General features: G+C 45.9%; 3 protein-coding genes across 3 annotated transcripts; all 3 read right to left on the bottom strand.

The window, feature by feature from the left end:
* Nucleotides 1–1,177: 1,177 nt before the first annotated feature.
* Nucleotides 1,178–12,881, bottom strand: irs2a (insulin receptor substrate 2a). The gene is made up of 3 exons (XM_062446416.1): nucleotides 9,909–12,881; nucleotides 9,274–9,755; nucleotides 1,178–3,364 (listed from the first exon to the last, which is right to left on the bottom strand). Exons 1-3 carry the CDS (start codon nucleotides 12,575–12,577, stop codon nucleotides 3,360–3,362), a joined length of 3,156 nt encoding a protein of 1,051 aa, XP_062302400.1. The 5' UTR covers nucleotides 12,578–12,881; the 3' UTR covers nucleotides 1,178–3,359.
* A 7,708-nt stretch (nucleotides 12,882–20,589) lies between these two features.
* Nucleotides 20,590–24,941, bottom strand: cars2 (cysteinyl-tRNA synthetase 2, mitochondrial). Its single transcript, XM_062447310.1, has 15 exons — nucleotides 24,418–24,941; nucleotides 24,280–24,330; nucleotides 24,075–24,192; nucleotides 23,921–23,992; nucleotides 23,668–23,773; nucleotides 23,482–23,562; nucleotides 23,157–23,286; nucleotides 22,903–23,036; nucleotides 22,739–22,806; nucleotides 22,515–22,581; nucleotides 22,287–22,425; nucleotides 22,020–22,143; nucleotides 21,714–21,812; nucleotides 21,367–21,585; nucleotides 20,590–21,150 (listed from the first exon to the last, which is right to left on the bottom strand). The coding sequence occupies exons 1-15, from the start codon at nucleotides 24,663–24,665 to the stop codon at nucleotides 21,088–21,090; spliced, it is 1,719 nt and encodes a 572-aa protein (XP_062303294.1). The 5' UTR covers nucleotides 24,666–24,941; the 3' UTR covers nucleotides 20,590–21,087.
* Nucleotides 24,942–25,228: 287 nt separating this feature from the next.
* Nucleotides 25,229–27,197, bottom strand: LOC134007754 (ubiquitin-conjugating enzyme E2 A). The gene is made up of 6 exons (XM_062447413.1): nucleotides 27,013–27,197; nucleotides 26,783–26,863; nucleotides 26,443–26,468; nucleotides 26,262–26,351; nucleotides 26,071–26,159; nucleotides 25,229–25,882 (listed from the first exon to the last, which is right to left on the bottom strand). The coding sequence occupies exons 1-6, from the start codon at nucleotides 27,054–27,056 to the stop codon at nucleotides 25,754–25,756; spliced, it is 459 nt and encodes a 152-aa protein (XP_062303397.1). The 5' UTR covers nucleotides 27,057–27,197; the 3' UTR covers nucleotides 25,229–25,753.
* Between the last annotated feature and the right edge of the window lie 105 nt (nucleotides 27,198–27,302).

Raw genomic sequence — 27,302 nt, 5'->3', positions numbered from 1 at the left:
GTAGGGAATTACATATGTCGATTGTGTGTGTGTGTGTGTGTGTGCACACATGCAAGTGTGTGCGTGCGGGCTTTATGCCAGTCATCTCATACAATATATTCATCCGAAACCTTCTGGATTGTTCGAGTGAGCCTGGGGAACAATTTACCAGAGCACTCCCATGGTGTCCTTGTCAGGCTTCGATATTGAACACAAACACTACTTTCACAAGTTCTCCCACGGACAACAATGAAGGCCTCTCTCATCGCCAGTCCTCACGTCCTTCTCTTCCCTTCTCCCTTCCTCTCCTCCTCTCCTCTCCTCCCCTCCATTCTCCTCTGTCCTGTCCTCTCGTCCATATACTTTGGTACAGATATGCCCTTAAACAGTCCCTGTATAAAAATACAACAGCTCGGTGGGGGTACAGAACACTTTGTCCTCGATGTGATGACAGGAGCTGTTGCATAAGCTTGTGTTTCTGCCTGGCTGCAGAGCCCTGCTGATCCAGCTGATGCTGTGCCTGCTGTGGCATCATGGCACAGGTCAACAAGGGGGTACATGCTTCTGCGTGTGTGTGTGTGTGTGTGTGTAAGAGAAAGAAAGGCATGTGTGTTTGTGTGCTTTAGAAATCAAATATAGACCATTTATTGACCTGCTTATCAACCCCTTTGTCTGAGGCTTGGCTGGGAAGGAAGTAATTAGCTAAATAAAAGCTTCCTGAGCCCTTCGTAGTGCTACTCAGGGGGGCGTGTGTGAGAGCCAGGGGCAATAGGAACAGGACCAGACAGCATTTGAGGAAGCCTAGAATATCCTTCTTTCCACTGAGAAGGAAGGATGGGGGAGAGAGTCTTAACACTGTTTAATTCTGTCAGCCCATGTTCAGGAAGCTATTATGTCTTCTTGTTTGCGAGAGTCCTGGGCTCAACTACTTCCTCGTTTATCCTAACTGACAGCAGGAATCCTATATTGAAGGGCAGTATGGGGAATGGTGTTGTTTTGAATGGAAAGTCTGGCAGTCTTGCTACATCAAGTATTAGCAAATGGAACTATTTGTTTTTCTAGATAACACACGTCATTGGAGAAGGGGAAGCATGGGAACATCAACTCCTCAAAGCTATCCTTCACCCTAAAAATAGAACACAGACGAGTGGTTGGCTGGTAGGTAGAAGGAACATTCTGGAACATCAACAACAGAGACTCAGTTGAACCAAATAAACATATTTATTTATTGCATGTTGCCATCCATAATCAATACAGACAAAAAGCAGTACTACTATAATTAAAATGTCATCTCTTATGAGCAGCATCACAACGAGCAATTGAGGGAATATATACAATGGAAGACAGCACATTCAACTTTGAACCAAGAGTTCAAATACCAACCCTTAAATAAGAAAACTGTAGATGCAGACAGAGAGTGAGATTTCGGTTAAACATCTTAACTAATTAACTGATGTTCCAGTGGCAAAAAAAAAAAAAACATCAGAAGTTGGCAGAGTGAAATTTACAAACAGCAAAATAGTTTCCTTTCTTTAAAAATGTATAAACATATCGACACAATTACATTTGGTTCCACTTTGTAAACTATGGGTTTATTTGTTTATCTATTGCATATGCCATGAGTTAAGTGTTTCAACAAGGCAGATGTAACTATCATAAAATAGACTAAGTATTTCTCTATTTAAATTTTATAAATGTATTCACAGTAACTGTGAAGAATAAAAGCATACGTTAAAATCCAAAAGCAAATACCCTTTTAGAAAATAGGTCGCAAAAGCAAAACATTTGAACACAGTCTGGGGATTTCATTGTAACATAAGTAATCTAGATGCTCTATTATGATTGGACAGCCTATTAAAGTTCACCTCTTTATAATATGTACATCATTTACACATTCAGGCCATTGCAAACAAACAGATGTGTGGTAGATATATACCATTTCATACTTTGATACAGTTCCTCGTACTTGATGTCCGTGATCTACACACAAGGTGCTTTACATTCATGCGTGTCTGTTCTGTTCAAAAATACAGTTGTGAGGAGGTGTTGTGGCTGGACTACAATACAAATGACTGACGGCAGCACAAACATGGCAATCAGGTCCAACCTCAACACCTGAGCTTCTACCCAACTGTTGAAACATCCGATGTTGTACCGTCCAATTGCATCACAGCAATGCCCCCAGTGCTGAGTAAAACATTGGGGTATTGGGGTTCCAGGTAGGTAGGAGTGTCTGAGGTTTGAAGTTTAACTGAAGGAATTGTGGGGCATGTAGTACACATAGAAGTACAGATGCCTGGGTGCATTCATGCAGAACTCTTACAGATATCCAGAACATACTGTATCTCTGTGTTAGAACGTACTGTGTGTATTGTTACCTGTAATAAAACCTTTCATTTGTAGTTTCACAAAACTATCATAAAGATATCATTTTAAGAAGAGTTAAGAGTAAAGATTGAGGGGAAAAAAATGTATTAAGATAAAATACTTTGTCAATTATAAATCTAATTTAAGAAATCCTGCCATAAAATTCTCTAATATGTCATTTGTCTGTTTCTCTATCATGGTAATCTGTGCCTATTGACTTTCCACGTAATATAGATAAACAATATATAGATATAGGTCTAAATAAACATCTTAAATAGAAAATACAAGGACAGCAAAGATGTTAAGGCTTTGGGTTGGTCGTAAGAAACATTCAGCATCCAAAATAAATAGTACTTTTAATCTAAATATATTTATTACACTCAGTGTGCCTCTTGTATCCTGGCTCGTTCTGAGGTAGGGAATATTTATGGGTTTTGTAATGAACTTAAATTGTTAAATTAATGCATTGCTGAAAAACAAAAATAGTTGGTCTTTCTCTCTTATTCCATCTGACTCATACACACACACACACACACACTTAAATTAATACCCATTTAAGTTAATAAATAATATGTGCGTACCTCGTGACTGTTTGTTAAATTATCTGAAGAAGGAATTTTTGGGTTGGGCCTCCCAAGTCACAGTCTTACAGTCCCACCCAAGCAGGAAAAGGAGACACTGACACAAGGAGCCAGTGAGAACACACACACACACATGTGCGCACGCATACGCAGGAGAATGCATAAGATCCACACAGCCACTGAGACATCATTAGCACTCAGATTCCTGACCACCAGGAGGTGAGGCCGGGTCTGGGTGGAGCAACGGGCGGTGGGGGGGGGGGGGGGGGGGGGGGGGGGGGGGGGGGTAGCAAGGGTCCATGAGGCACAACCTGACCTATCCAGAGGGGTGTGGCACAAAGGGTCAGAGGTCAATAGTTCAGCAGCAGGCTCCCAGTGTCCTCCATACAGCGATGGGAGGATAGGGGCTTCAGAAAGGCTCCCATCTGCCACTCAATCTGAAAGACACAGAGAAAGAAAGACAAGTTAGCTTGTTAGTTAGTTGTTGTTTTCTAAAGGTAGGTCATATAGGCATGACAGGCACGTCTCTGTGATTTCCTGTGACTGTGTTTCAGAGAAACGGTGCAGGTGCAGGAAGCAGGTCAGCTTGGGGCTCCCTTCCCGGGATAAGGGAGGCTTTGTTTTCACCGCAACCAGGGGCGACTACAGAGGCATGTGCCTTCATTTTGGGATAAAAAATAGCATACTGGTGCTTAAGATCAATTGGTTTTCTGAAATGCACTAAGTAACAAGCACACACACGTGCGCACACACACACACAGTGTAAGGTTTCAGACAGTTGGAACATCTGAAATGCCTCTGTAAATGCCGATTAGGCTTTTCACTGGTTTATTTGTGTCACAATAACAAACTTTCCGGTTAAATCCATGAGCCGAGCTAAAGGTGTCTGGGTCTGAGGCTCTGCCCTCTACCTCACTCTGCCTCCCTCCCTTTCTCTTCAGCCCTGCCCGTGTTTGTGTGGGTATCCAATGTCTGACCTGTGACCTTTTGTTCCTGTTTGTGTGCTGCCATTTGCATCGGGCCTCTGTGTGAATGGAAGTCTCCGGTGGACTAAAGCCCCTCCCCCTCCGAGGCCTCAATCCTCGTAGCAGGCATGCACTCTCTCACTCTCTCTCTTCCTTTCAGACACACACATACACAACACACATAGCCACGGCCGCATATAGCCACACACACAGCAACCCCTCTCAATCCAGCGAGCCAACTGCTCCAGTTCCCAACCCAACGGTACACAGAGTCTTCAGCTCCCTTTTCCCCCGAGGGGACGGCATGCCCTCTGAGGGATTCTCCCAGAGAACATCAAAAACACAAACACAGCCAAGAATGTCATCATCTAGGTGTGGATCCACACACACACACCCAGGGAGAATCAACAGTGTGAGACAAGCCAGGAGTTGAACATGACAGGGGCCACCACACTCCTCCAGTAGCTCAAAGGTCCCAGTTCTGGTGGGCCAGATGGACTTATCCTAGCCTAATCCTATTGCAGCTCTATTCAGGGTGTGTGTGTGTGTGTGCGTGGGGGTGGAGCTATGTAAGAACTGGCTCTTTCCAAGCCCCAGGGTGGTCTTCAACGGTATAATAATTGCATAATCTCAGGGAAGCCTGAAGCCTTGAGATGGGGGAGGGGGGTATTGCACAGTGCCCAGCAACTGCAGGGAGGCAGGGAGTCCTTCATTGATATATTTAGCACGGAGAGAGAGAGAGAGAGAGAGAGAGAGAGAGAGAGAGAGAGAGAGAGAGAGAGAGAAGCGATACCCATTTATCTTCCGGTCACTGCTTTGAATACCAGAGAGGGGGGGGGGGGAAGAAAAAAAAGAAAAACAGAGACACATGACTCTTTCCCTGGTGGTTGCATGTGAGAGAGAGAGATATAATGGGGGAGAAACTAAAGAGAACATTGAATGGGACACATCCTCTCTAAGGCTACAGCCAGCAGAGAGGCTAGCAGTAGTAATCTTTACTGGGGGAGGGGGGGGGGGACAGGCAGGTTTTTGCCCGAGAGTGCTGCATGCGCTGGATAAAGTTCACCCAGATGTGGTGCTCACTGCCATCTGGGCATTCCAGGAATCCACCCAGTGGTGAGGGCTTAAGAGATGGGGACTGTGGCTGTGGCTTGGGCTGACCTGATGATGGAGTCAGGGGAGTCAGGCCCATGCATGTAGAATCAGGCCTGGGGTCTATCTGACTCTCTCTCTTTCTCTCTCTCTCTCTCTCTCTCTGCTCTGTTGCTGTGGAAATTGTAATTTAGCCTGAAATCTGAATCTAAATGGCGTGCCAAATCAGTATCTGTTGATGTGTGTGTTTTAGTGAGTGTTGTGTATTGGAATGGGGGGTGAGACAGAGACAGAATGGCCCTTTCATTCACCTCTCTCTCTACGAGTGTCTGGCCAACATCTAATCCCTCCCACCGTGTGAGTAATCTAATCGGCGACGAGGTTATCTGGCGCCGGAACATCCCGCCCTACTTTGGGCTATGTGTGTGTGTGTGTGTCACACTGTCGGCAGCAGGGCTACATGGAAACTCTGACACTACCTGTGTGTGTGTGAGCGTGCTTGTGTGCCTAGACACAAGGGTGACAGTCTGAAAGCCTGTGCGTGGAAAAAAAAGCGGGAAGATTTAGCAAGGTTTCGGAAGGGAGCGTACGACTCAAAGGCGAGCGCCGGCGTGGACTTTGGAAAATAAAGAGAAATAGAAATGAAAACTTTTTTTTGTTTAGAGATCGAGAGATAGACACGCTTCTCAGATTCCCATCTACCTCTCAACAGTCGTCTCTGATCACGAAACTGGATCTTCCTGAGCATGCTCCTGGACTTCTGTTTCCAGATAGAGAGGAAGGGGGGGGGGGGGGATGTTGGGCTGTCATGAAACCAGATCGCCTCTTTCTCTTTCTCAGACCAAACAAAACAGAACGCATGGGTGGAGCGGCCTCCGACCCGGCCGGGCCTGCCGGCCGAGGCCTGCTGCGTTCCTCGCGTGCCCTACGCTTGTGCGTGCGCTGCTGCGAGAGGCCGCTAGCGATCTGCACCCACGATGACGACGAGGGGGATGTTGACGACCGTGGTGTGACACATCGTAGATGAGCTGAGAGGATACCAGCGGACACCCGAGTGCAGGCCATAAGCTTTAGGCTATACACATACACACACAAATACCCCCTCCCTATCCTCCTGTCCCTAACCTTCTGCATCAACTTTATTCCCCCTCCCCCTCCTTCCCTCTCCACCGCCGTACCCCGACTCCTAGCCCCAGAAGAGTGGTTGAGTGGCCGTCACGAGAAGCCGTCGTAGGAGCCCACCACCAAGGGAAGGTGCTGGGCCTGGCTGGGCCGGGGTCTGGCCTGGCCTTGGGGTGCCTGCTCACTGGTAGGGGGTAGCGCTGGGTGTTGGATGTGGAGGGTGGGGCGGTGCAGCACACACAGAGGTGGCAGGTGCAGGGCCGACCATCTGCCACGACTCGAGGAGGAGCAGAGCAGAGCTCCGGATCCTTCCGGAAGCAGCAGCAGGAGGAGTAGCGGGAGCAGCACTCCTCCCTCCTCTCAAGGAGGCCCCCCCCACCCCTCCTTGGCACCGTCAATACATAAACACTCTTGAGTATGTTGACTCCGTTTCCAAGCCACCTGCTACCACCTGCTGCCATTAGGGCCTCGACACCTGACGTCAACCAGGAGGAGGGAGAGGAAGCGAGGGAGGGATGGATGGAGAGACGAGGGGTGGGAGGGGGCAGAGACAAGGGCGAGGGGAGGAGGGAGAATTATGAGCGAGGACTGCAGACATGATCACATAAAGGGAATGAATGGAATAGACAGAGCAGCATGTCCTGACTGCCAGCTAATCTCTGAACAGAACATCCACCTGGGAGGACCAGACAGTGTGATGGCCTTAGGGAAGGGTTCGTATTAGCATCGGGGATTAGTCACATCTCAGGTAAACACTGGTGCCCACGTGCTCGGAGAAGGCTAAGGACCTTTAGGTAAACAAACACCAGGCTATTCATTTACTCAAGGCGCTAAGGCCCAACTGGGGATAAGGCTTCCAGATAAACACCATATCAGGCAATAAGTAAGTTGCCGAAAATACAACCACACACTTTGACCCCTTCGTTGGGGTGCCTTGGTAGGCGGACAGAATGTTCAAGAAACGACCAAACAGCTCTATTTTCCCAAGCCCTTCCGGAATGCACCTTGGCCGGGGGCCTCTTGGTTGGTTTGTTTGTTGCTTTTTAAAAAGCACTGGGCTTTCACCAGGCTCCGCCCCCCCCCAGCACTGGCCCCTCCTCGTCCTCCCGTGAGCATTGAAGGCTCAGGGCCATCTCTCTGCCTCTCTCACTCCATCTTCTTTCTGCTGCGTGAACCGCCTAATTAAGCGGACACGCAGCGGAGTGCACGTGCCGTCTCCCACACATCATACCCACACTCATTCTCACTCCCACACAAACCCTCTAGATAGCGGAAGAAAAGGGAACGCGTCCTTGCCCAAATCTGGGGCTTCTGTTCACATGCCGGGGGGCTGGAGGGAGACCCCCCCCCTCCCCCGCCTCCATACAAGCAACGGTCAGGCAAACCGTGTACGTGCCAGAGTCCACGTGTATGTTTAACTGTTTTTCTCCAACGGGCCTCCCAGAAAAAGAAAAGCCCCCACAATCCTATTCAGCATCCCTAAGCTGATAGCTGACAAAAACAAGCAAGTATTCACCTCTCGCAGCAACTTTTACACACTGCCAGGAATTCCTGACCCAGACGCTTCATCATTACCTGATCTCTCTCCCCCTTTTTTTTTCAACCTCTAGTTCAACAGGGACATGAAAAATCGCTGCCTGCAAGCACAAACACATGTGCAGGGCCTCACATGTCCACATTGCACACATGCATGCACCCACGCAGACATACTGGGCTGATAACAACGCAGGGAGAGGGTGAAACCTCACCTTACTGTCAACATGTCTGCCCAAGCTTAATGTTTACATGGTTCAATGAGTCAATGTCCAACCCCATGAACACGACACTTTGTTTTTTTGGCAACCACAGAGGCTATTCTGGGATAAAATATTGACCCCGGGACAGTGAGATGGACCAGAGGGTAGAGTCGGGCCACAATGATTTGTGATACGTGCTTAGGGCCATTGCACTTTTCTTTCTTTTTTGCCTAGCCTACATGCTTTCAAAGTTTGGAAAACAAGTCATTGATGGGAACTGCCTGGGGATATGTGTCATTGTAAAACTAACAAGATGTTCCAGCTCTGGTCAACTTGAAGCTCATTTAAATTCCAAGCAAAATGAGCTTTATCCTTTATCATGAAGAGATGTGGAAGGATTTACATGTACCGTTTGTGGATACATGCAACATGACACAGTCAACTTAATAAAAAATGTGTTGTTTCAAACAAAGCTGTTTACGCTTGAATGCAAATCTTGATTTGCAAATCTTGGAAAAAAAATCTGTGCTGACTACTAGGCCTATAATTAATATAATGTAATTCAAAGTAAATAGCCTACTTGTGAGGTATAGTATCATGTTTTTGTTTTGTTTTTTAGTTCAACTACAAAACATGCATTTATGTCATATTATGCCCTTTTATCTAAATATGCACTTTTTAAACTAAACGTCTCACGTTTTTAAAATTCCCTAAAGGTTGTTTTGTTTCAAAAACGTTTTGAACGTGTTATTGAATGGAAACTGCGCTTGCTTGGCTCAAACCCAACGACGCTGCCTATCCTGCGGTGTCATGGTGCCTACGCAGTAGCTTGTTTACTCGCTGCTTGCAAAGTATAACGTTCGTCACGCTGGTCACGTTTCAAATTCCCTGGAATTGGGAACCACCTACGGTAGTGTAGGCAACTTGGAAGTAAACAAAACGATATATTTCCGCACGGTACAAACGGTGCAAAGCCACTTCAGCTAATTACATCAACATGCCCGTGCACCTTCATATTACGAAAGATGTTTTCTCTTCCTTTTTTTTCGTGCGGGGAAGAAACAGCTTTCTATCTGCACGTGGCAGATGCGAATCCAGCTCTGAACTGCAGCACTGGTCATTCATGTTTCAAATCTAGCTCCCCTAACCAAGTTCGCAGTAGCTTACTGCAGTATGTTATTTAAACCATATATGCATAGTCTACCATCATCATCATGCACAGCACATATCGTCTGTACACGATCAATCTACATAAAAAATAAATGTATACAATTGAGCTGACCCTGATAATAATATGCACATTTTCACCTACCTTTACTTCTGCACACATTTAATAAATGATGGCTTATTTGTAACCATTTGTGTATTCTACCTCAGCCATTTTATGGCTTGGTAACTCAAGCCACTATCACAAACGCACGCCACACTCACCTTTGGCAGTGGTTGCCGCCTCCTTGAATCCCAAGCAGACATACTGTGTGGCATGTAATCCATGGATGCCTCCCTTGCAGCTGGTGGGTTTGAAGCCGACCAGGTCCTCGCACGGCTCCATGTCCCTGTTCTCCAGTAGGTTCAAGGCGATGTAGTTGAGTCCGGTCTGGTAGCCCGCCGAGGTCTTCCTGCTCATGGGGCTGCCAGAGCACTCCTCGTCTGAGCCGTCGCTGCTCCGGGACGAGATGTTCTCCACCGAGCTGTGGCGCTTGACCTCATGGGCGAAGGAGGGAAACACGGGCGTGACGGTGGCGGTGGAGGAGAACGTTTCGGAGCTGTGCCTTCTGCGACCCTGGGGGTCGGCCCGGATCACCTTGGCAGATCGGTCTGGGTCCATTGTGGGGCCAGCCTCCAGCAGGAACACCCCCATACCTGGGACATCCTGCTCTTCCAGGGATGGTCTCTTTTCCCGGACACTGGGGCTGAGAGATGGAGCAAATGTTAATGTCAGATGATACATCAGTCCTTATATAAACAGTTTATATCCAGCCTATACAAACTGTGTGTGTGTGTGCTGTATATAATTGCAATGCTATGACTACTGCGTTACAATGACATGACGGATATCTCCATACCTTGCTGGCATCTGAGGGAGGAGCTGTGGAGGTGTGTTGGCCATGCCAAATGTCATCTCTGTGTAGTCATCTTTGACTTTGTCAGTTGGGCACTCTTGCCCTCTCTTCCCACTGACATGGTACTCTCCGGTCTCCTCTGGGTGGGGGCACATGGAGGGCTCTGGCTGTGTGTCCAACCGTCCCACAGGAGTGTGCTCCGTCTTGGGTGAGTGGGAGCCGAGCTCCACATTCATGTAATCCGAGAGAGGAGACCTTCTCCTACTGCCACTGGAACCCAGGGATGAAGACTGGCTCTCAGTTGAGGCTGAGGGTGGGGAGTACTTGCTCCCACTGAAGTCTATGTTGATGTATTCTCCTGGGCTCCTGGGTTCCCCGGGCAGTGGGTGCTCGTTCATGCTGGGCAGGGTCCGGAAAGTGTCCAGAGACAGCCTGTTGGGTCTCCCAATCCTCCCCCGATGTGGCAGGTTCTCCACTCTGATCTGCCTGACGGGGGAGGGAACTGAAGGGTTGTTAGCTGCCACCTGAGCTGCACTGCCCATCACAGAGTAGTAGTCAGACTCCCCCACCACCGGCCTCTGGCTCTGGGGACTCATCAGAACATACTGGTCGCTCTCCTCAGTCTTGGAGGCCTGCGCTTTTGACGGCCGCGGCAGCGAGCTGGCGGAGTGAGTGGGCTTCGCGGCTGGATCTCCAGGAGGCGGGCCCAGGAAGTAGTCAGGTGGGGTCTGAAGAGGGTGCGGGTTGCCGGGTGACATGTTCATGTATTCGCCATTTGGCAAGCGGCTGTCCAGGCTCTCGGTGGAGGACTTGGAGCCGCACCACATCCTCATGTAGCCACTGTCTTCCAGAGAGCTTCCGCTGGGGGAGGGGTGCGAGTGCACCCTGGGGTTGATGATCTGCTTGGGAGCCGAAACACACATGGGGCTCATGGGCATGTAGTTGTCGGCCTTGCCGCCTGGCGGCGCCACACCCGGTGTCATGGGCATGTAGCCGTCATCTCCTAGGTTGCTACTGGAGCTCCTCGACGAGGAGCCGATCTCGACGTCGCCGTAGTCCTCGGGGTAAGACACTTTCGGGGAGGCGGATTGGGAATTGTGGTCGGCGTGAGCCGCCCTCATCAGCGTGTATTCGTCCAGCGAGGCGGAGGACAGCTGTGCCGGGACCCTCTGCTGACGCGGCGTGGTCAGCGAGTACGTCCTCTTCCTGTAGGCTTTGTCGGACGCCAGGAAGTCACCGCCGCCTACGCGCCTGCTGCCATTTGGCCTGTCCATCATCATGTAGCCACACGGGTCATTGGCCTCCCGGGAAGGGGGGGTGCTGGAGAGAGAGTCCGGGGTGTCGCTCCGCGTGATGGGAAGGTACTTGGTGTCGCATGGGCTGGACCCGTACTCTTCACAAAGCATGAAGCCTGCATCGCTGAGGGAGCCCGACATGGAGGCGCTGCAGCTGAATGGCCGCTGGACCGGGTCTGGGGTGATGTTTCCGGCTCTGGGAGAGAGGCTGATGGGGCTGCAGACCGAGGGCGGAGAATTGGACACGGGCATGGACCTGCTGTGTTGGAGGTTGGAGGCCGACTCCAACATTCTGCATGTCCGGCCACTGCTGAGGGTGTGAGATCGACTCAGATGGTTCTGGCCAGAACTGGTACTGGTGGGGCTTCCACTCATGGATATTGACATGGAGACTGGTCTGGTCATGCTGCCGTCTCCCTCACTGGCCGTTCTTATCCGACAGGAGGTGAACTTTCTGACAGGAGAGGTGGCTGCAATGCTATCCGTTCTTGACCTCCTCACCAGCCCTGTCTGACTAGGGGGCAAGTTGTTTAAGTTGCGTCGTGTGGGCACTGATATTGGGTTGGTGCTGGCGGATTGACTTTTACTCCGCGGTCTGAATTCCGAGAGCTCTTTCATGGCTTTCATTGCCTCCAAAATGGTCTCGTGGATGTTTTGCGCAACCACGGAATCATCAGCTTGCATCCAAAGCTCGCCTGGGCCAGTGACCGCCGACCTACCCACTTCGATGAAGAAGAAGCTATCTGAGTGGCCGCATCTACGAATATTCATTAGCTGCAAACTGACAGCCGCAGTCTCCGAGTTCAGTTTCACGAAGCTGATTGTCCGACTGGATAAACATAGCCTGTAGACGCCTGTCAAATTTTTGCTTTGACCCAGCCCTTTAGATTTCAAATTGACTTGCCATACCTCCTTGTAAGTGGCGGTTGCGGGCGTAATCATACCGTAGTTGGCCTCCTCGAATCCCACTAGAGAGGACGTGGACGCAGGGCTGTCATACACTTTCCCCTCTGTGATTAAATCTGTTAAAACTATATACCAGTCCTCTTGCTCCTGTTCGTTTTCAGCCGCCACTGCAAAGTATTCGTCCTTGGTGTAAAGGGCGATTAGGTGTTTGTGCTTTGCGTCCGCGCGCTTGTTTACGCACAGACAAGAATCCAGAGTTATCAGTCGTTTAGGAGCAGACTTGTTTCTCCATTTCTTCTCACTCTCATAATATTCCAGCCGTGCAGAAAACCCCTCGCTTGGCTCTCTTAGCACGAAGAAACGCCTGTGCCCATGTTTCTGTTTCTTTAGGTATCCATATTTCTTGATATTATTACTGCTATTAGTTATATTCGATAACAGGTGTCCTCCCGTCGTTTGTGGACTTGCCATTCTGTCGCTTGTTATGTACTTCTAAAGTACTTCTAGTTATTGTACGATATTTCCAAAGCAAGGAACTACGGAGCAGCAGCCTAAATCCGTTTTCTAATCCATTCCCGACACCAGTATTTCGGTCCGCTGTCTGCAATCGTAAAGCAGCGAGTAACAGCACTCTATACAGTTACTGCACTGTAGAGAAAAACAACATGTGACGTTATTACACCCAGCTCGGCTAAAAAAAATAGAAGGAAAATACACAGTCATAAAAAACGGCGCAAGCTTGAAGGGGCGTGCCTGTCAATCCTGTTGAATTCTCTCAGCTCATTGGACTCATTGGTGGAATCAACTGACAGATAGTAGAATAGGATCTGTTCTGTCACACAGAAAGTAAGTCCCTCCCCCTGTTGATCCCGCCTCCTACTAGGAACCATCCCCATCTCACAAATGATTAATCTACAGAAGTAGCCTATGGAATTAAGTGAAACAGCAAATAATAGTTTCCAGATATTTTTATTATGATTAGACCCTTATTGTTTTTGTCTTGTTTTCATTTAATAATTTGTTTTATTTTACCAAATCAATACACTATGATTGTTGTTGAGGGGGAACGTTTAACAATTAAGTGTAGTACTTGTTTTCTGCACATTGAAAGCCTTCGTGGAAAACACCTCGATTATTAACCTTCAAGCAAGCGCTGAAAATTTCTAACCTGTTTAATTAACTGCGTGTTTATGGCAGCAAAGTGCTCAGGCATTCCGTTACATTCAGCAAGAAAAGTGTCAACACTCATTGCATAACACGTTCTAGTTTATTTTTAATTGCAGAAGTAATCTATCCTTGTCCAGTAGCAGCACTGGATTTGCCACTGAATTAGTAAACCCTAATTGTTGTTTTACATATACAATTAGTGTGTTGTACGTTTACAGTACATGATCCTTAGAATGCAGTGTCACATACATGGTTTGTACAGCGCACTTTGTGACAGTGTGAAAACATTGTTCAAATTTCAGAAAATATTTGTTAGCTGGTAAACAACATAAATACCCGATAGGTAGACACGGTATGATGGTGCGTCATATGCAGCTGAGCGCAACGCATATATGAGCAAACTAAACATCCGAAATGCTGCCACCGTCTGGTTCTCTCATTCACACGCCAGCTCGATCAACAACAACAAAAACACAGCAGAAGCACTATTCTTTGGTTTGATCAATTATCTCCTGAATTCTGCTTTGTCAGATCATAAAATGGGCAACATCTTCCACTCCAAAACACCCTTCAACACAGAAACACAAACACACCACCTCCTCCTCCCCCAATGACTGTGGATTAAGCAAACAAGCACATTTTTTGTTGGGGTCATGTCCCACACAATAACACCTCTCTTTGCTTGCCACTGTGTTATTTATTAATGGTCTCAGCGGCGTCCCTTACACTGAGCAGGGGTGGTGACATCTGTTTGACAGATAATCCTGGTAATTGTGGCGTTAATTCAACTGTTGATCTCAGCCTGGTCTCTGTCCCCTGAGATCAGAGACCAAGCTCATCCACAGTGGCCAACCAGTGTATGTGTGATGACCATGGCCAACTCCCCAGATTGGATTTATAATCTTTCCGAAAGAAGATTAGATATTTCAATTGGAGGTGCCACGATGGATTCAAATGGGTGTAATGGGTGAGAATTGGGATTCGGTTCTACAATGGTTCCTGTTCTTAAATTAAGATCTGCCTATTTTCTCATCTGCCTACCGTCTTCATTCAGTGTGTGCTTATATACACACACATACTCACACTCACAGAAGATTACAATTACACACACACTCAGAAGATTACAATTAATCCCTGATGGTGTCTAATCAGTATTGTTCACCACTGTTATTGTTTATCAGAGTGCTTGTGATCCCTATGACGTTTTACCACTGCCTATTTTTTTTGTTTTGTTCAAGTGTTAATTCTGGTAGTTAAGCTTGATCACAACATGTGTTCTCAGTATTACTGTCACCTCTAATCTGATGCAAAAACATAAGTACCTTGCCATTGCCTTGAGGACAATACAGCTACTCACCAAGGGAAGCTTTGACCTGGAGCAAACATTCAAACTTGTTTGTCATTTTGTGTTTTGCATTTTATGTTTTTGTATCTGGAGTTAATTTGACCACATGTAGGTAGGCCTACTTAGTGTCACAAAGCCAGCATGCTCAAAAACACATATCATTACTCACCAACCTAGCATCTACAATGGCCTATAATCTTTATAAAATTAGAACCAAAAACATTTACTTTAGCGTAAGTGAACATATTAAGGAATGGAAACCTCTATCAGGACTCAGGAGACCGCTCCTACCCTATGTTAGGGGTGCAGAATGTTCTGGTAGGGGCTGCTGACTCACACAGGCCCTGTGAGGACATAAAGCATTCATGTTTACTGTACAGTACTGTACTGTACATGCTGTTCTGGACAACACACCACCTATGTGCTCATTTACCCTCCTAATCCTGCTCGCCACCAACACTTCCACTTTCTTTTTGGACTTGTTTTTCATCCAGTCTTCTCTTCATCCCTTGGTTTTCGTGAGATAATGAGTTCCTAATGTGTTCAGTTGTGGTTTTCAACCTTTTCCCATGATTGTGTTGGAAGAGTGGGTTCGGAAATCTCACAGCTGTGAGAGGAGAAAGAATTGTCTGTTCTCAACAGCGCTTCACAATACCTCCATCCACGTGATTATGCAGTCTGCAAGGTTTCTGTGACCAATTGCACTTTCCATGTGCGTGTGATTAAGATTTATGTGCTGTGTCGCCAAGGCAAACCCCAGGGAAATCTTATGACCGTCAGCGAAAAGGCATAAATATGATCTACTTTAGTGTGACTGCTGTCCACCTTAATGAGACCTATCTGACTCAGCTATCTGACTGTTACAGTGACAGCTGTTTAAACACACAACGAAATAAGATGTTTTGTTAGCGGTAGGTGGTAACCAGGAGGGAACCTGGTGGTGTTTTCATCTGAATATGATAAGGATCACAATCAAAGCCTCCTTAATGGTTTGCATACCACTTAGCTACATGTTTGTGTCAATGTTTTGCAGTGGTGTCTGGATGTAATGGTCCTAGTTAATCCTCTTTCTACTGTATATGTGTTACGCATAAGTGGTATTGACTCTATTGCTTGGTGGCACAGGAGGTTTGGCTGGTTGAGGTTGAGGTTGTTTTGATAACAGATCATGATCAAGTCAAAGAGGATCACAGTTTCTTGTTAGTGGCCAGACAAAGACAAGTGAATAACAAAGAAATGAAGGGATTGGTTCACAGAACAGGGGGATAACAGCCCACACAGACAGCCTAACAAGAAAATGTCCAAACAGGTTGTGTGTGTGTGTGTGTGTGTGTGTGTGTGTGTGTGTGTGTGTGTGTGTGTGTGTGCGTGCGACCAGACATTCAGCACATTCGAATGCACACACATATTCACATACAAAGCTTAGGAGCTGATGGGTTAGGACCAAACAGTCAGACTGTCTGCGCATTCTGTGGTTCTCCAGTTCCCAGGTCAAGATATACAGTACATGACCTATTTCCTTACACAACCACTAGTGCCACACACAGGACTAACAGCAGTTACAGTAATAGCTCCCTAATCAGGGGTCAGACACTTCATTACAAAACTGAAGTGCTTTAATGGGACCACTTATTCCAAAATCATGGGCTCATTCAAAATCATTCTTTTATTTAATTAAACTTTTATAGTTTGTCTGTCACCTTCCATTAATTAAAAGTAATGGCATAGCAGTGGCAGTGAAAACAAAAGTGTCGTAAATACAGTAGTTCAATGAAATAGGCCCAATGTGACAGAAACTGGAAGCCTCATCATCATCTCTGGGTAAAAATGCTCTTTTGTAAAGCTCTCTCTTGGAAGTCGCTAGGGATAAAAGCATCTGCTAAATGCATAAATGTAAAAAAAAGAAATAAAAAAAAAAGAATACATTTAGTCCGGTCCATCTTTCAACAAAATCGTTAATGAAATCTATTGCATTGTGGGTCAACTTGGTCCGATTCCTTGTAAGAGCGATTTAGACTTGCTGGCGCCCTCTTTGTTTGTTTGCAATGCTGTAATAGGTTTATTTTTACTGAGTCTCCTTGAACTAATGATCTTTAACATATAACAGAAATGGATGACTGTTTCCAAAAAAGATGACTTAGATTTGCTGGCCCCAGTCTGGGTGTCGTGTCTGTCCTTTAGTGTATGTGTGTGTGTTTGGATTAGCCCAGAATAGCGCAACAACATCAACAACATGATACAACAGCACCCTGAGTTAGCTCAACAGTGCTCTACTGTGACTTCAATCCAAGATGTACGAAGAGGAGGTCAAAGTACTTAATGATAAGAGTCCGGCAGGTTGAACTCAACATGGGTGGCCGTACAGGAACCGTCTAGAACACACCGCTTAGATCATGTGGGAATTCATCCGTATGATAACTTCCAGTCATAAATACATGAGTTTTATGAAGCTGTATCCTCAAGCTGTCTCATTTCCTGTCATATAACGGCACACTCATTGGGACTCAAAGCCAAGACACGGTGCAGCTTGGACACAGCATGACAGGGTCACTGCAAAAGTGACTCACTGTAATGACAGCATTAGTCACAGTTACTCTCTCCCGACACGTGGATAATTAAATTGCCAATTAGCCTACGTGCATCCCCCACATTAAGAGGCTGCTTGGTGAGACTGGCAAACTCCCCCCGTCGAGTGTTGTTAGTGTTACTGATGTCAGGTATCCAGCTGGTGTGTGTGTGTGAATATGTGTGTGTGTGTGTGTGCGTAGATGCCATATGCAGCTTCAGCTCTCATTAACAGTATCTGTGCTTTTTTTATGGTATTATGAATGACTGTGGTGACCTATCTGCTGTTTGTTGATCAAATCATCAACCCTGGAGGGTCAAAGACAAAAAGGGATGAAAGAGGGAGGGGGATGGGCTGATGTGTGATCTGGATGGGCTGACGTTGCACAGGTTTACTCCAATATTTACTGTATGACACACCCAATTGGAACTTTGAAAAAGTACCACTGCCTAGGATTACAGCATACTATGTATCCTTAGAGCTGGAAGACTCATTGAGTAGCAGATGTGAGTGGATATTCTGGGACAGACAGTCAGTCTGCTCTCTGCAGGTATCACCTCACAGCCTGGTTCTGCCGGAGGTCAACACAAGCCAGCACGGCTCCTCTTTAACCCTCGTGCTGCCTTCGGGTCACATGACCCAAAGGTTCATAACGAACCATCGTTGTGTTTACCCAATTTTACCCAATACAAAAACAAATAAAAATAATTTTCTTTTAACCATTCCAATGTGGGGGGTCTGAGACAGCCCGACAGTTAAAAGAAAATGCTTCACTTTGTTTTTGTATGAGGTAAATTTGTCGCAATACGACGGTGGGTCACAATGACTGATGGGTCAGAATGACCCGAAGATAACACAAGGGTTAAGGCTGTGCCTCCTACCTCGCCAAGGGTTCTGCTAATGCCTTCAGCTGTTCTTGGCAAAGGCACCTGTCCTGATTCAGGAGGGCTGGGGCTTCCGTAAACACGGTGCACATTGTCCATGAACAGATATGAAGTGAAGATTGAGATTCATCTTGATCAGAGGAAATACTCTGTTGTGGTCACGTGTGTCAAGGTGGAATGGCTCCAGCACTGATCAGTTCCAGAACACTTTAAATGAAGCTTGAAATAATAGGCCCTGGCGGACCGTGACAGATTAATCAGTCCTTCTGGCCCGTCAGTCCGTTTTTAAAGGGCAGAAAGAGATTTCCTATGGGATTCTACATTATGTTGGCTTTACCAGCATCTAGTGTGAAATCGGTTCCTGTGGATCCTTAAGAAAGCTGCCCTTCTCCCGATCTTCCCCGTTGATTGCTCTCCTTCAAGTAGTCTTTCTGGTCTCTATGTTTTGGACTTTCTATGCATATCAAAGCAGTCGCCAAATCTAGGCACCGTCTTTGTATGCGTCTATAGACTTACTGTATGGATTCACCTCGATACTGAATTTACGAGGGATTACAAACACGCGCACATGTACAGTTTAATACACAGTCCTGATTAGAAGGAGTCCCTCTTCCTGTTCTCTGGGCTTCCTTGTGCTGTATAGGACAGATGTGCACTGGGATACTGTTAAGCCAACATCTGGAGAGAGCAGGATGTCCCTCTTTAATCCTGCAGTCCCATCAAAGAATTCCCCCATGGGCCATTCCGCAGGCTGTTCTATCCCCGTGTGTGTGTGTGTATGTGTGCGCAAGAGTGATTTTTTTGATGACGTGCGTCAAGAATCGCCACGCTGTATGTCAAAAGGCCCGGCAGACCCTGCTCGCTCCTTCACCCCCTCCGCTAGCTCAGTGCTGGCGTCTCCGTGACAGAACTGGGTGTGGGGGGGGTGAGGGGGTGAAAAGGGGGGGTTGCTGGGCTAAGACCCGACGGAGCTGACAAACGCACGCACTGGGACAGAGCACGCCAGCCCTCGTTTATCACAACAGAGCCTCAGCCCCTTCCTCTGCGTGTGCGAAGCTGTGTGCGTGGATGGGCAGGCGCGCGTGCTAATGTGTGTGGTGTGTGCATCCACATTCCCGATCTGTACACGCGTGCATATTACGCATGAGCATTGGCACAGACCACTCCAGTATGTTGCAAGACCCTCCCGATGCAAAAAAGACAACACATCATCAATAGGTCTGTCAAGAGGACTGCTGTCCTGAAGATGTCATTTTGCAAAGAAACAGCCTAAGTGTTAAATCTGACCCTAAGTAACCCCCTGGCTGGTTGGAGCGCCTCAGATCAACGGCTAAGGGAAGAACGAGGAAAGTCTTCTTTAGTGGTCGGCTTAGGGCATGCCAGGTTGCCAGATCCACACCACAAATCGGCTTTGGCCGGCTGTAAACAAATGCGGATCTATGCCGCACTAGAAGGTCACGCTTATAGGGTTTTCCAAGGACCCAATTTTGTTGTCGTCTTAATCACTTTGAACAGTATCAAAGTCTGTCCAAACTTTTCCTTTAGCTGGACAGTCAAATTCCACTCTCCCCGTTTCTTCTGATAAAAAAAAAAACAGCTCTCGGTGGAGGAAGAAAAGACGACAGTAGTTTGAGCGCAGTGCAGGGCTGTAGGGGGCCAGGTGAATGCAAGCTGCTATAAGTCTGACGGCCGTCTTTGGAACCCCTTCTGTGCTCTAACATGTTTATTGACCTCCCCCACCTCCACTTTCACCTACAGTAGGTGTCAAGAAAGGGGATTTCCCCTGTACCCTCTACTTAGACCAATCCAATACATTCAAACGTATGAGAAGACGTAACCTGTGCTGACAGTTCCAGGAAAAGGAGTAGATGCCCTTCAGGAACACGATTCCTAGCATGGTTCACAAGAACAGACGTCTGTGGGCAGGTCTGGACTGGGACTGAAAAAACGGCCCATGACTTTGAAACGCAGACCGGCCCACAACCGTGTATTATTATTCTACATATTCATTTTTTTGCATTATGTCGCGGCCGCTCGGGAAATCTCCCGACTCTCCCGACGGCCAGTCCGACCCTGTCTGTGCGCTACAAACTGCGTCATGGCAGCAAGGTCATGATTCAATCCTCCATTGTTCTAGCAATTTCTATAGACAGCATACATTTATAACACAAATGTGGCCTGTGACTTAATTACGCTAACCTGACAACATCATCTACGGTTCCATGATATTAGTGGAGCTGGACAGATTACAGCAAGAGGATTCTGGTTCTGTTAAACCAGAGAGGAATCCTGACTTCAAGACTGGGAATGGACTACACAGTTAACAAGCTCAACAAGCCTAAACAACACTTAAACAAACACATTAGATCCATGGCATAGTTACTGACTAAATTAAATGTATTTGTAAGATGCACTGAGGAGCTTTACATTGCACATCACAGTGACATGCTTACCTGAGAGCTTACTAATAATTTACTATAGGTATAGAGGAACTGTCAATCACACAAAATCAAACATCCCCCAAATTGGATAGATATTTTAGTGGCAATGATAACCTCCTATAAATGCAAAATATAATTCCACAATTGTTTTGGCTGTGCAACAACCAAGCCACTTCAGAGGTTCATTTCAGTCCACGTCCTCAGTTCTAAAACTGTTGGCAAACTATTGTAGAGGTCCTTCCCAATGACATTCCAATGGAATTAGAACTCAAGAGTACCTTGTGTCAAAGTGCACCTACATTAACCTCACTCCAAAGGGTTCAGTCAAAGCCGGCCCCCCGTCCAACAGTTGACAGTAGACTACCACCTAGTGGACTAATCGCACACCTGCAGGGGCACACCAGCAGAGGCGCACAAGGACTAACTCTGGATGATTCCGGGCCTTCAGACATCACCACCCATGGAGTCTGGCGAGCATATGACACGGTCTGCATGACAACACGGATCTCTAGGGCCGTTCCTCAGCCGTCCTGATGTGGGCCAGGTCCCTCCAGCTGAAGCACGTCGGGCCGGAAATGCTACTTGTCTTGATCGGCAGATCTCGTTTGAGTTATCTCCCATGTGGAGTTGGTCCCTCTGTCCTAAAAACATTCAAAACGAGATCCATCTGGGAATATCAGCCAGGCAAATTCAGACCCGGAAATTGCAAGACAATAAGTAAATAAAAAAGGCCATCACAAATACATAGAAGCTTGTTGACGATGGATGCCTAAAGTATTGCTACAAGTACGACACTCCAGTTATGATCTGAGGCCACGTGTGACTAAACATAAGTGAGTAATCACACACACACACACCTTTATGAGCACCCCTAAGGGTGCAAGGTCTTTTCGCAGCACATCACAGGCTTGAAGGAGAGGCAGTCTGTCTGGGCGCGGTCTCGGCCTGGCTGGGACCGGTTCTCCAGGGGCTGATTCCACGGGAGCCAGGGCAAAGGCCCTGACCTCACTACGGAAACGAGCCAGCTGCTCCACTACATTCTGGAGGGTTCCGGAAGAGTCTTCAATTTGGCTCTCCTGAGAATGAGGTAGGAACGACAGTTAAACCAGTCAAGGCCAAAAAACACCTCAACCCTCAATCCATAAGAACATCTTTGTGTTGACTGAGGGCCGTCATTCAAATGATATATTCTTTAACCTCTGACCTTTCTATTCAGCAGGTCAACCCCCAGCACCTCGAAGACTTCCCTGATGTAGGACAGCATTGCCCCAAACACCGCTGGACTCCTCGGTGAACCAACAGGCTTGCCAGCCAAAGGACATATTCATTTTAATATTCATTATACATTTTACAGTGCATGTGTGTGCGTGAAATCACAAAGAACGCCACTGAACTTACAGAGACAAAACCTTTAGTCCAAGACTATTTGGCTAGTGATGCATTTTTAGCTTTTCATTTCCACACCCACTCTCTTCGTTTAGAAAGAACAAACATTTCCATTGGAGGGTACCTTAGTGATGGGTTGCAAGTGCCGGTTGCCATGGTACACCAGGTTCATAATGGCACCAATAGCTCTCGGTGTATCAAAGTCATCAGCCAATGCCTTCCGAACACTTGCTTTGGTTTCCTCTAGCCTATGAAACACAAAACCCAGGGAGTGGAGATGATGTTTTTGCTCGGGGGCCAAAGGGAGGTAGTCTTGTGAGAGGTAAGAGTGTCAAAGAAAAAGGTGGTAACCACTGAATGTAGGCATATCCATTCAGGAAAGTATTCCAACCTTTCATATAGTGATCCCTCTTGTACGGCTTGGCACTGCAGCTGCCCCCTCATGTAGGCCTGGGCATCGTGGGTAAAAGTGGCGATGGTTGCCAGGGAACTTCTGGCTTCAATCATGCTGGCATCGCTGTAGTCGATAGCTGTAGAGATGGATGAGAAGACTAAGTTGAACCACATCGCAGTTTGATGGAAACGTACAGATATGCAACACTTCAGACATGCTTCTTACCTGATCTGTATTTAGTCAGCAGACAGAACATACGGAACTCATTTGCAGAGTAGAATTGCAGGAAATCCTAATATGAATTAACGTGAGGAGAGAAAGGAAACGAAATGGGTTGCTTTCAAATAGACACCAACAAATAGAAAATGGAGACGACAGAGTCTGTAAATACGTTATTATTACACATTTCAAACACTAATGATTCACAGAGTTATCAAACAACTGGTCACCTTAATAGTGATGTAGTTCTTTAGGGACTTGGACATTTTCTCCGTGCTGCCTTTCAAATGTAAATGTCCTGTGAGTAAAAACAAAAGAACAGAGATTCAACCACAACCTCCTAATGAGGGAGTTCACGATGCATTGTTCATGTCATTTGACACGTGGGGCCCACCTGAATGTAGGAAGTAATTCCCCCACTGGTCACACTGGTGGTAGGCCTCACACTGAGCAATCTCATTCTCGTGGTGAGGGAACGCCAGGTCAATGCCCCCAGAGTGGATATCCAGCTGATTCCCGAACACAGAGCTGAAAAGCATCAAAATAAAACTCATGAAATGTATTGTTTTGTACAGTCTAACGCATATAAGCACAAAACCGTCAATAAACAAAACCAGGGGGACCAAACTGTACAACCAGTGTTCAGACCTGGCAACAGTGGAGCATTCGATATGCCAGCCTGGTCTTCCGTTGCCCCAGGGAGACGTCCAGAACGGTTCCTGAGGCTTAGAGCTCTTCCACAGCGCAAAGTCCCGAGCGTCACGTTTCTCTGATTCTCCTGGAGGGGAAAAAACTGTCTCTTGAAGATCCATTCAAAGACAATCCAAGATAACATGCATACAGCATGTTAAACATGTACTTCTGTTTCTCAGCTGCCCCGCCTATGGTCTTCAAGAACAGCATTTAGTCTACTGAGCAGTAGGGAGCAACCAGAACCCACGAAACAGCCCCTACGCAAACCAGAAACATTTACCAGGCTCTGTAGTAGCATCTCCAGAACCGGTAAGCTTGCCATAGCGATCTCTGATGGACTGGATGTCAAAATACACATTACCTGAAGGAAAAACAATCAAACATATAGTACCTACTTCTAAAGATAGTTCATAATGGCACCATGTGAAACAGGTATCATTGAATAGCATGTTTGTCATGTAATTACCCTGTTTTGTGGAATATGCATGTCCATTTTGGATGATTTGTTCAATGTAAGCCACAATCTGAGGTACATTTTCAGTCACCCTCAAGTACACTGCAGGAGGGGTCACCTCAAAAAGAAAAGGAAAAAAGACATAAAAGTTAAATATGCAACAGATGTTCGCTCTTTTTCACACTACATACAGTCATGGGTGTTTCAGTTCATACTGAAACACACAGGAGACTGCAAAGACACCTCACAATTCATACTCACACACCTTCAAAGCTAACATGTCATTTTTAAAGTCCTCCTCATATATTCTGGCCAGGACCGTTGGGGATATGTTCTCCTGTAATGAAAAGTTGTGATAAACTAACATTGCAAAATGATTGTTGACTTAAAGATGACCGAAAAGTACATCGTCGGCTTACCTCCAAACTCCTTCTTATGATTTTATCATCAATGTCAGTGATGACCATTGCATGGATGACAGTGATTCCAAAGACCTTGGATAGGATCCTCTGCAATATGTCAAATCTTACATACGAGCTAGGACAGGAAAAGAAAGTCAAATCAACTGCTGAATGTCTTTATTTTAATATTGATGCTCGACAATGAGACTAAATTGTGGGTTACCATGCATGACCCAGATGTGCGTGATCATAGACTGTGGGTCCACAACTATACCTACAGTGAAAGAGAACACAGTACAAGCTTTATCAATGTCATTATTTAAATGCAACAGAATGTCCCCAAAAACCATATCTTCCATACCAAGTAGCAATTCCTTCCTGTGCCAGGATAAGTGGCTCTTTCTGTTTGGTTAGACTGTTGTAGGTCGTCAAGCCGGTGTCGAATCCAGTGGGTTTTGTCCATGACTTTCTTATTCCTGCACAGGATGCATTACATCTGTAGGCTAATGTGCTTGTTGGTGGCGGGGTGAGGGAGACAGTTGATAAACAATACGCGCCTTTTACTTTCCACAATAATGGCTTTAAAGTTCTTGCAGGCCACATCTTCATTGTTGGGTGCAAAATGGTTATAGTTTACCAATGCTGAACAGTGACTTTGCCCTTTGGCCACAAAGATACCGGGGACACGACTAGCTCTTCAGCTGCTTGAATGTGTCCTGGTCAATCCGCGCAATGCCTCAACACCGCCCATTGTGCCATAATAGATATATGTTGCATTAATGTGTTCATTGATGTAATTAGCATTTAAAAACACAGTCACGCAACAAAAAAATATGCATTTCTTCTTGTACATGAGCTCCACAACATCCGTGCGTCAGTATTGCGTCAAGATGACACAACTATCGCGCGTGCGCAATGTGCAGACATTATGGTGGGGAACTTCCGTTTTGGTGCACAGGGTAGTCGAGTTTTGTTTCCCCTTTGTACTATTCTTTTAGTGCTTTAGGATTGGATAGAGTGCACAGGTTTTATATCCATAATTAGTGTGAGTCACATGGTTTCCCACAATTTGATCAAATGATTCCGGTGCCTATGAAACCTATCCAGACTTCACTGTGACAAACGTATCTAGCTTTCATTGGACACAATAAAACAATACACAATCATGTCATTTTTTTTTTACTAATAAAGGTAGCCTTTAATTACAAGTGCTGAAAAAAATGACATTTGAAAATCCTGTGCATGTCTTCTGCACATAACTTCATATGAGGTGTTATATACATATTTGAGAGACAGACACGCAAACACATTGGAAGGCATTCACACAGGCATGCTTCAAAAAGAGGAGGCATGATGTGGCATGGCTGGCAAAGGTTTCCATGTAAATCATATCTGATTCCAGAGTAGGATACCAATGAACTGTAATGTCTCTTATTGTCAATTATTAAAAAGTGAATAATTATTGATCTACTCAACCATTATGTATTTGGATGGTGGACAGGTTAAAACATATCTGAGGGTTGATAAACAAAATCTGTCAGGACCCCTTCTTAGTAGAGCAAACCATTAAAGTGCTTGAAAGTTGTATATTGGTGTAGGCAAAAGACACAAAATAGAAGATGCTTCACCAATCACTCTACTCTAAATCACACAACATTCCGTGTTCTTTGGACAAAGGTTTCGTTCCATCGCAGAGGTCAACTGTCCCTCCAGCTCTGCTCCACTATGGCTGAAACTCTCTTCTCATACTCCCGCTTGTTCTCCTGGTACAGCTGTGCAGCCTGGCTGTTGGCCGGACTGTTTGGGTTCGGTTCATCTAGAAGAGACTTTAGAGACCAGGAAGACAGGGCAAGAACGAGAGGGGGTAAATTTAGAAGGATGGGTATGCGGGTGGATTTCCCTTGTGCCATTTTCAACGTAACATCCGATACATATGCCCTACATGCATTACTACTACTTTTATTATTGTTGACACTTTAATTGCTGATTTTTGATCAAATAATTCCAAATGTACCTGTATAGAGGTGAGAATCGATGATACATCATAGGTTGGACTCCAGCGGTTTTGAAGAATATCTAAGCAAATACTTCCATCTGCATAAACTATGGGAGAGATTATTACCCAATAATTAAGTAGGGGTATGGACTTAATGCACAAAAGCAAAATAGTGGGATTATTTATGTATGAGCATAAGCAGTACAAACCATTAGGATGGAACATCTTTGAAACAAATCGTACAGTTGGTGGTTTGTTGGGATACTCTTCAGTAAACTCTACTGTAAGTTTGAATGTGCCTGTGGTTGACAAAAAAAGATGATGATTCGCTTAATGCTCAGCCAGCCACCAGGCAAACAACAAATAAAGGTGCAATTAGTAGTTACTTACCATCTTCAAATGGAGTTCCTTCAGGCCTGTAATGACAGATACAAGTTTGTCTGAGAAGCTATTAAGGACGAGTGAAGGTGTGATTTTATTTTTAATTGTATATCATTTAAAGGGTTCATAAACCTGTTGTAAAGCAAAATGGGTGAGACATGCAGACAGAGTAAGAATGATAGAATGTCGTTATTCAATTCAATATATTTATTTGTCATTGTCAAGCAAGTGGCCATCTGGTAGGACCGGCTTGAGCTTCAATTAAGCCTATCACACGAGTGTTTCCATTACACAAAAGCCAGCTCTAAATAAGACACAAATTAGAGTCCAACTGTCTAAATTTGCTCACCCAAATATGACTGCATTCCACACCATTATATTGTTCTCTGAAGGTGCACCACTCACGCCAGCCGGGGGGTCCTCTTGCAGTCTGCAGGATAGGAAAACTACATGATGTACACTGGGGGTAACTGTCGTAAGGTCACCGAATATCACTTTTTATTGCAGAGCATAGGCTACGACCGAACGACAGCTTTAAGTAAACAACCAAATTCCCTCGACATATTCGCAGTCAATTACCTTTTGAAATCTCTCATGAGTCGCCTTCTTGCAGGGGTAGACATCACTGTAGATTTAAGTTTCCTGTGTCAGCAAACGCTCAAATACCCAAACGCATTTACGTTAAGTTAAATAATAGTACCACTTGTAATTGCTTGCTAAACTACAGCCCTTTCTTCCTGAGAGCAAAATAATTATGCTCTGTACGTCTGACCTAACTAGAATTAAGGGTTATACCAAATATGGGAAATAGGAGGCCAATGTAAGTAGCCTATAAAGGTACAACTTCGAAAAATATTGTATTCATGGTT

Source organism: Osmerus eperlanus, chromosome 21, assembly GCF_963692335.1.
Source record: "Osmerus eperlanus chromosome 21, fOsmEpe2.1, whole genome shotgun sequence".
Classification (NCBI taxonomy): Eukaryota; Metazoa; Chordata; class Actinopteri; order Osmeriformes; family Osmeridae; genus Osmerus; species Osmerus eperlanus.
This window is presented reverse-complemented; position numbering and strand designations above follow the sequence as displayed.

What these genes read in the sequence shown, in the direction of transcription:
- irs2a (XM_062446416.1), bottom strand. Translation starts at nt 12,577, where the DNA reads ATGGCAAGTCCACAAACGACGGGAGGACACCTGTTATCGAATATAACT. An exon ending in CTCCCTCAGATGCCAGCAAG is followed by an intron (nt 9,756 to 9,908) that starts GTATGGAGATAT and finishes TCCATCTCTCAG; the next exon opens with CCCCAGTGTCCGGGAAAAGA.
- cars2 (XM_062447310.1), bottom strand. Translation starts at nt 24,665, where the DNA reads ATGAAGATGTGGCCTGCAAGAACTTTAAAGCCATTATTGTGGAAAGTA. An exon ending in AGATGCTACTACAGAGCCTG is followed by an intron (nt 23,287 to 23,481) that starts GTAAATGTTTCT and finishes TTTCCCCTCCAG; the next exon opens with GAGAATCAGAGAAACGTGAC. An exon ending in TTGACCTGCTGAATAGAAAG is followed by an intron (nt 21,586 to 21,713) that starts GTCAGAGGTTAA and finishes CCTCATTCTCAG; the next exon opens with GAGAGCCAAATTGAAGACTC.
- LOC134007754 (XM_062447413.1), bottom strand. Translation starts at nt 27,056, where the DNA reads ATGTCTACCCCTGCAAGAAGGCGACTCATGAGAGATTTCAAAAG. An exon ending in CTCATGAGAGATTTCAAAAG is followed by an intron (nt 26,864 to 27,012) that starts GTAATTGACTGC and finishes CCTATCCTGCAG; the next exon opens with ACTGCAAGAGGACCCCCCGG. An exon ending in AGGAACTCCATTTGAAGATG is followed by an intron (nt 26,352 to 26,442) that starts GTAAGTAACTAC and finishes TGTCAACCACAG; the next exon opens with GCACATTCAAACTTACAGTA.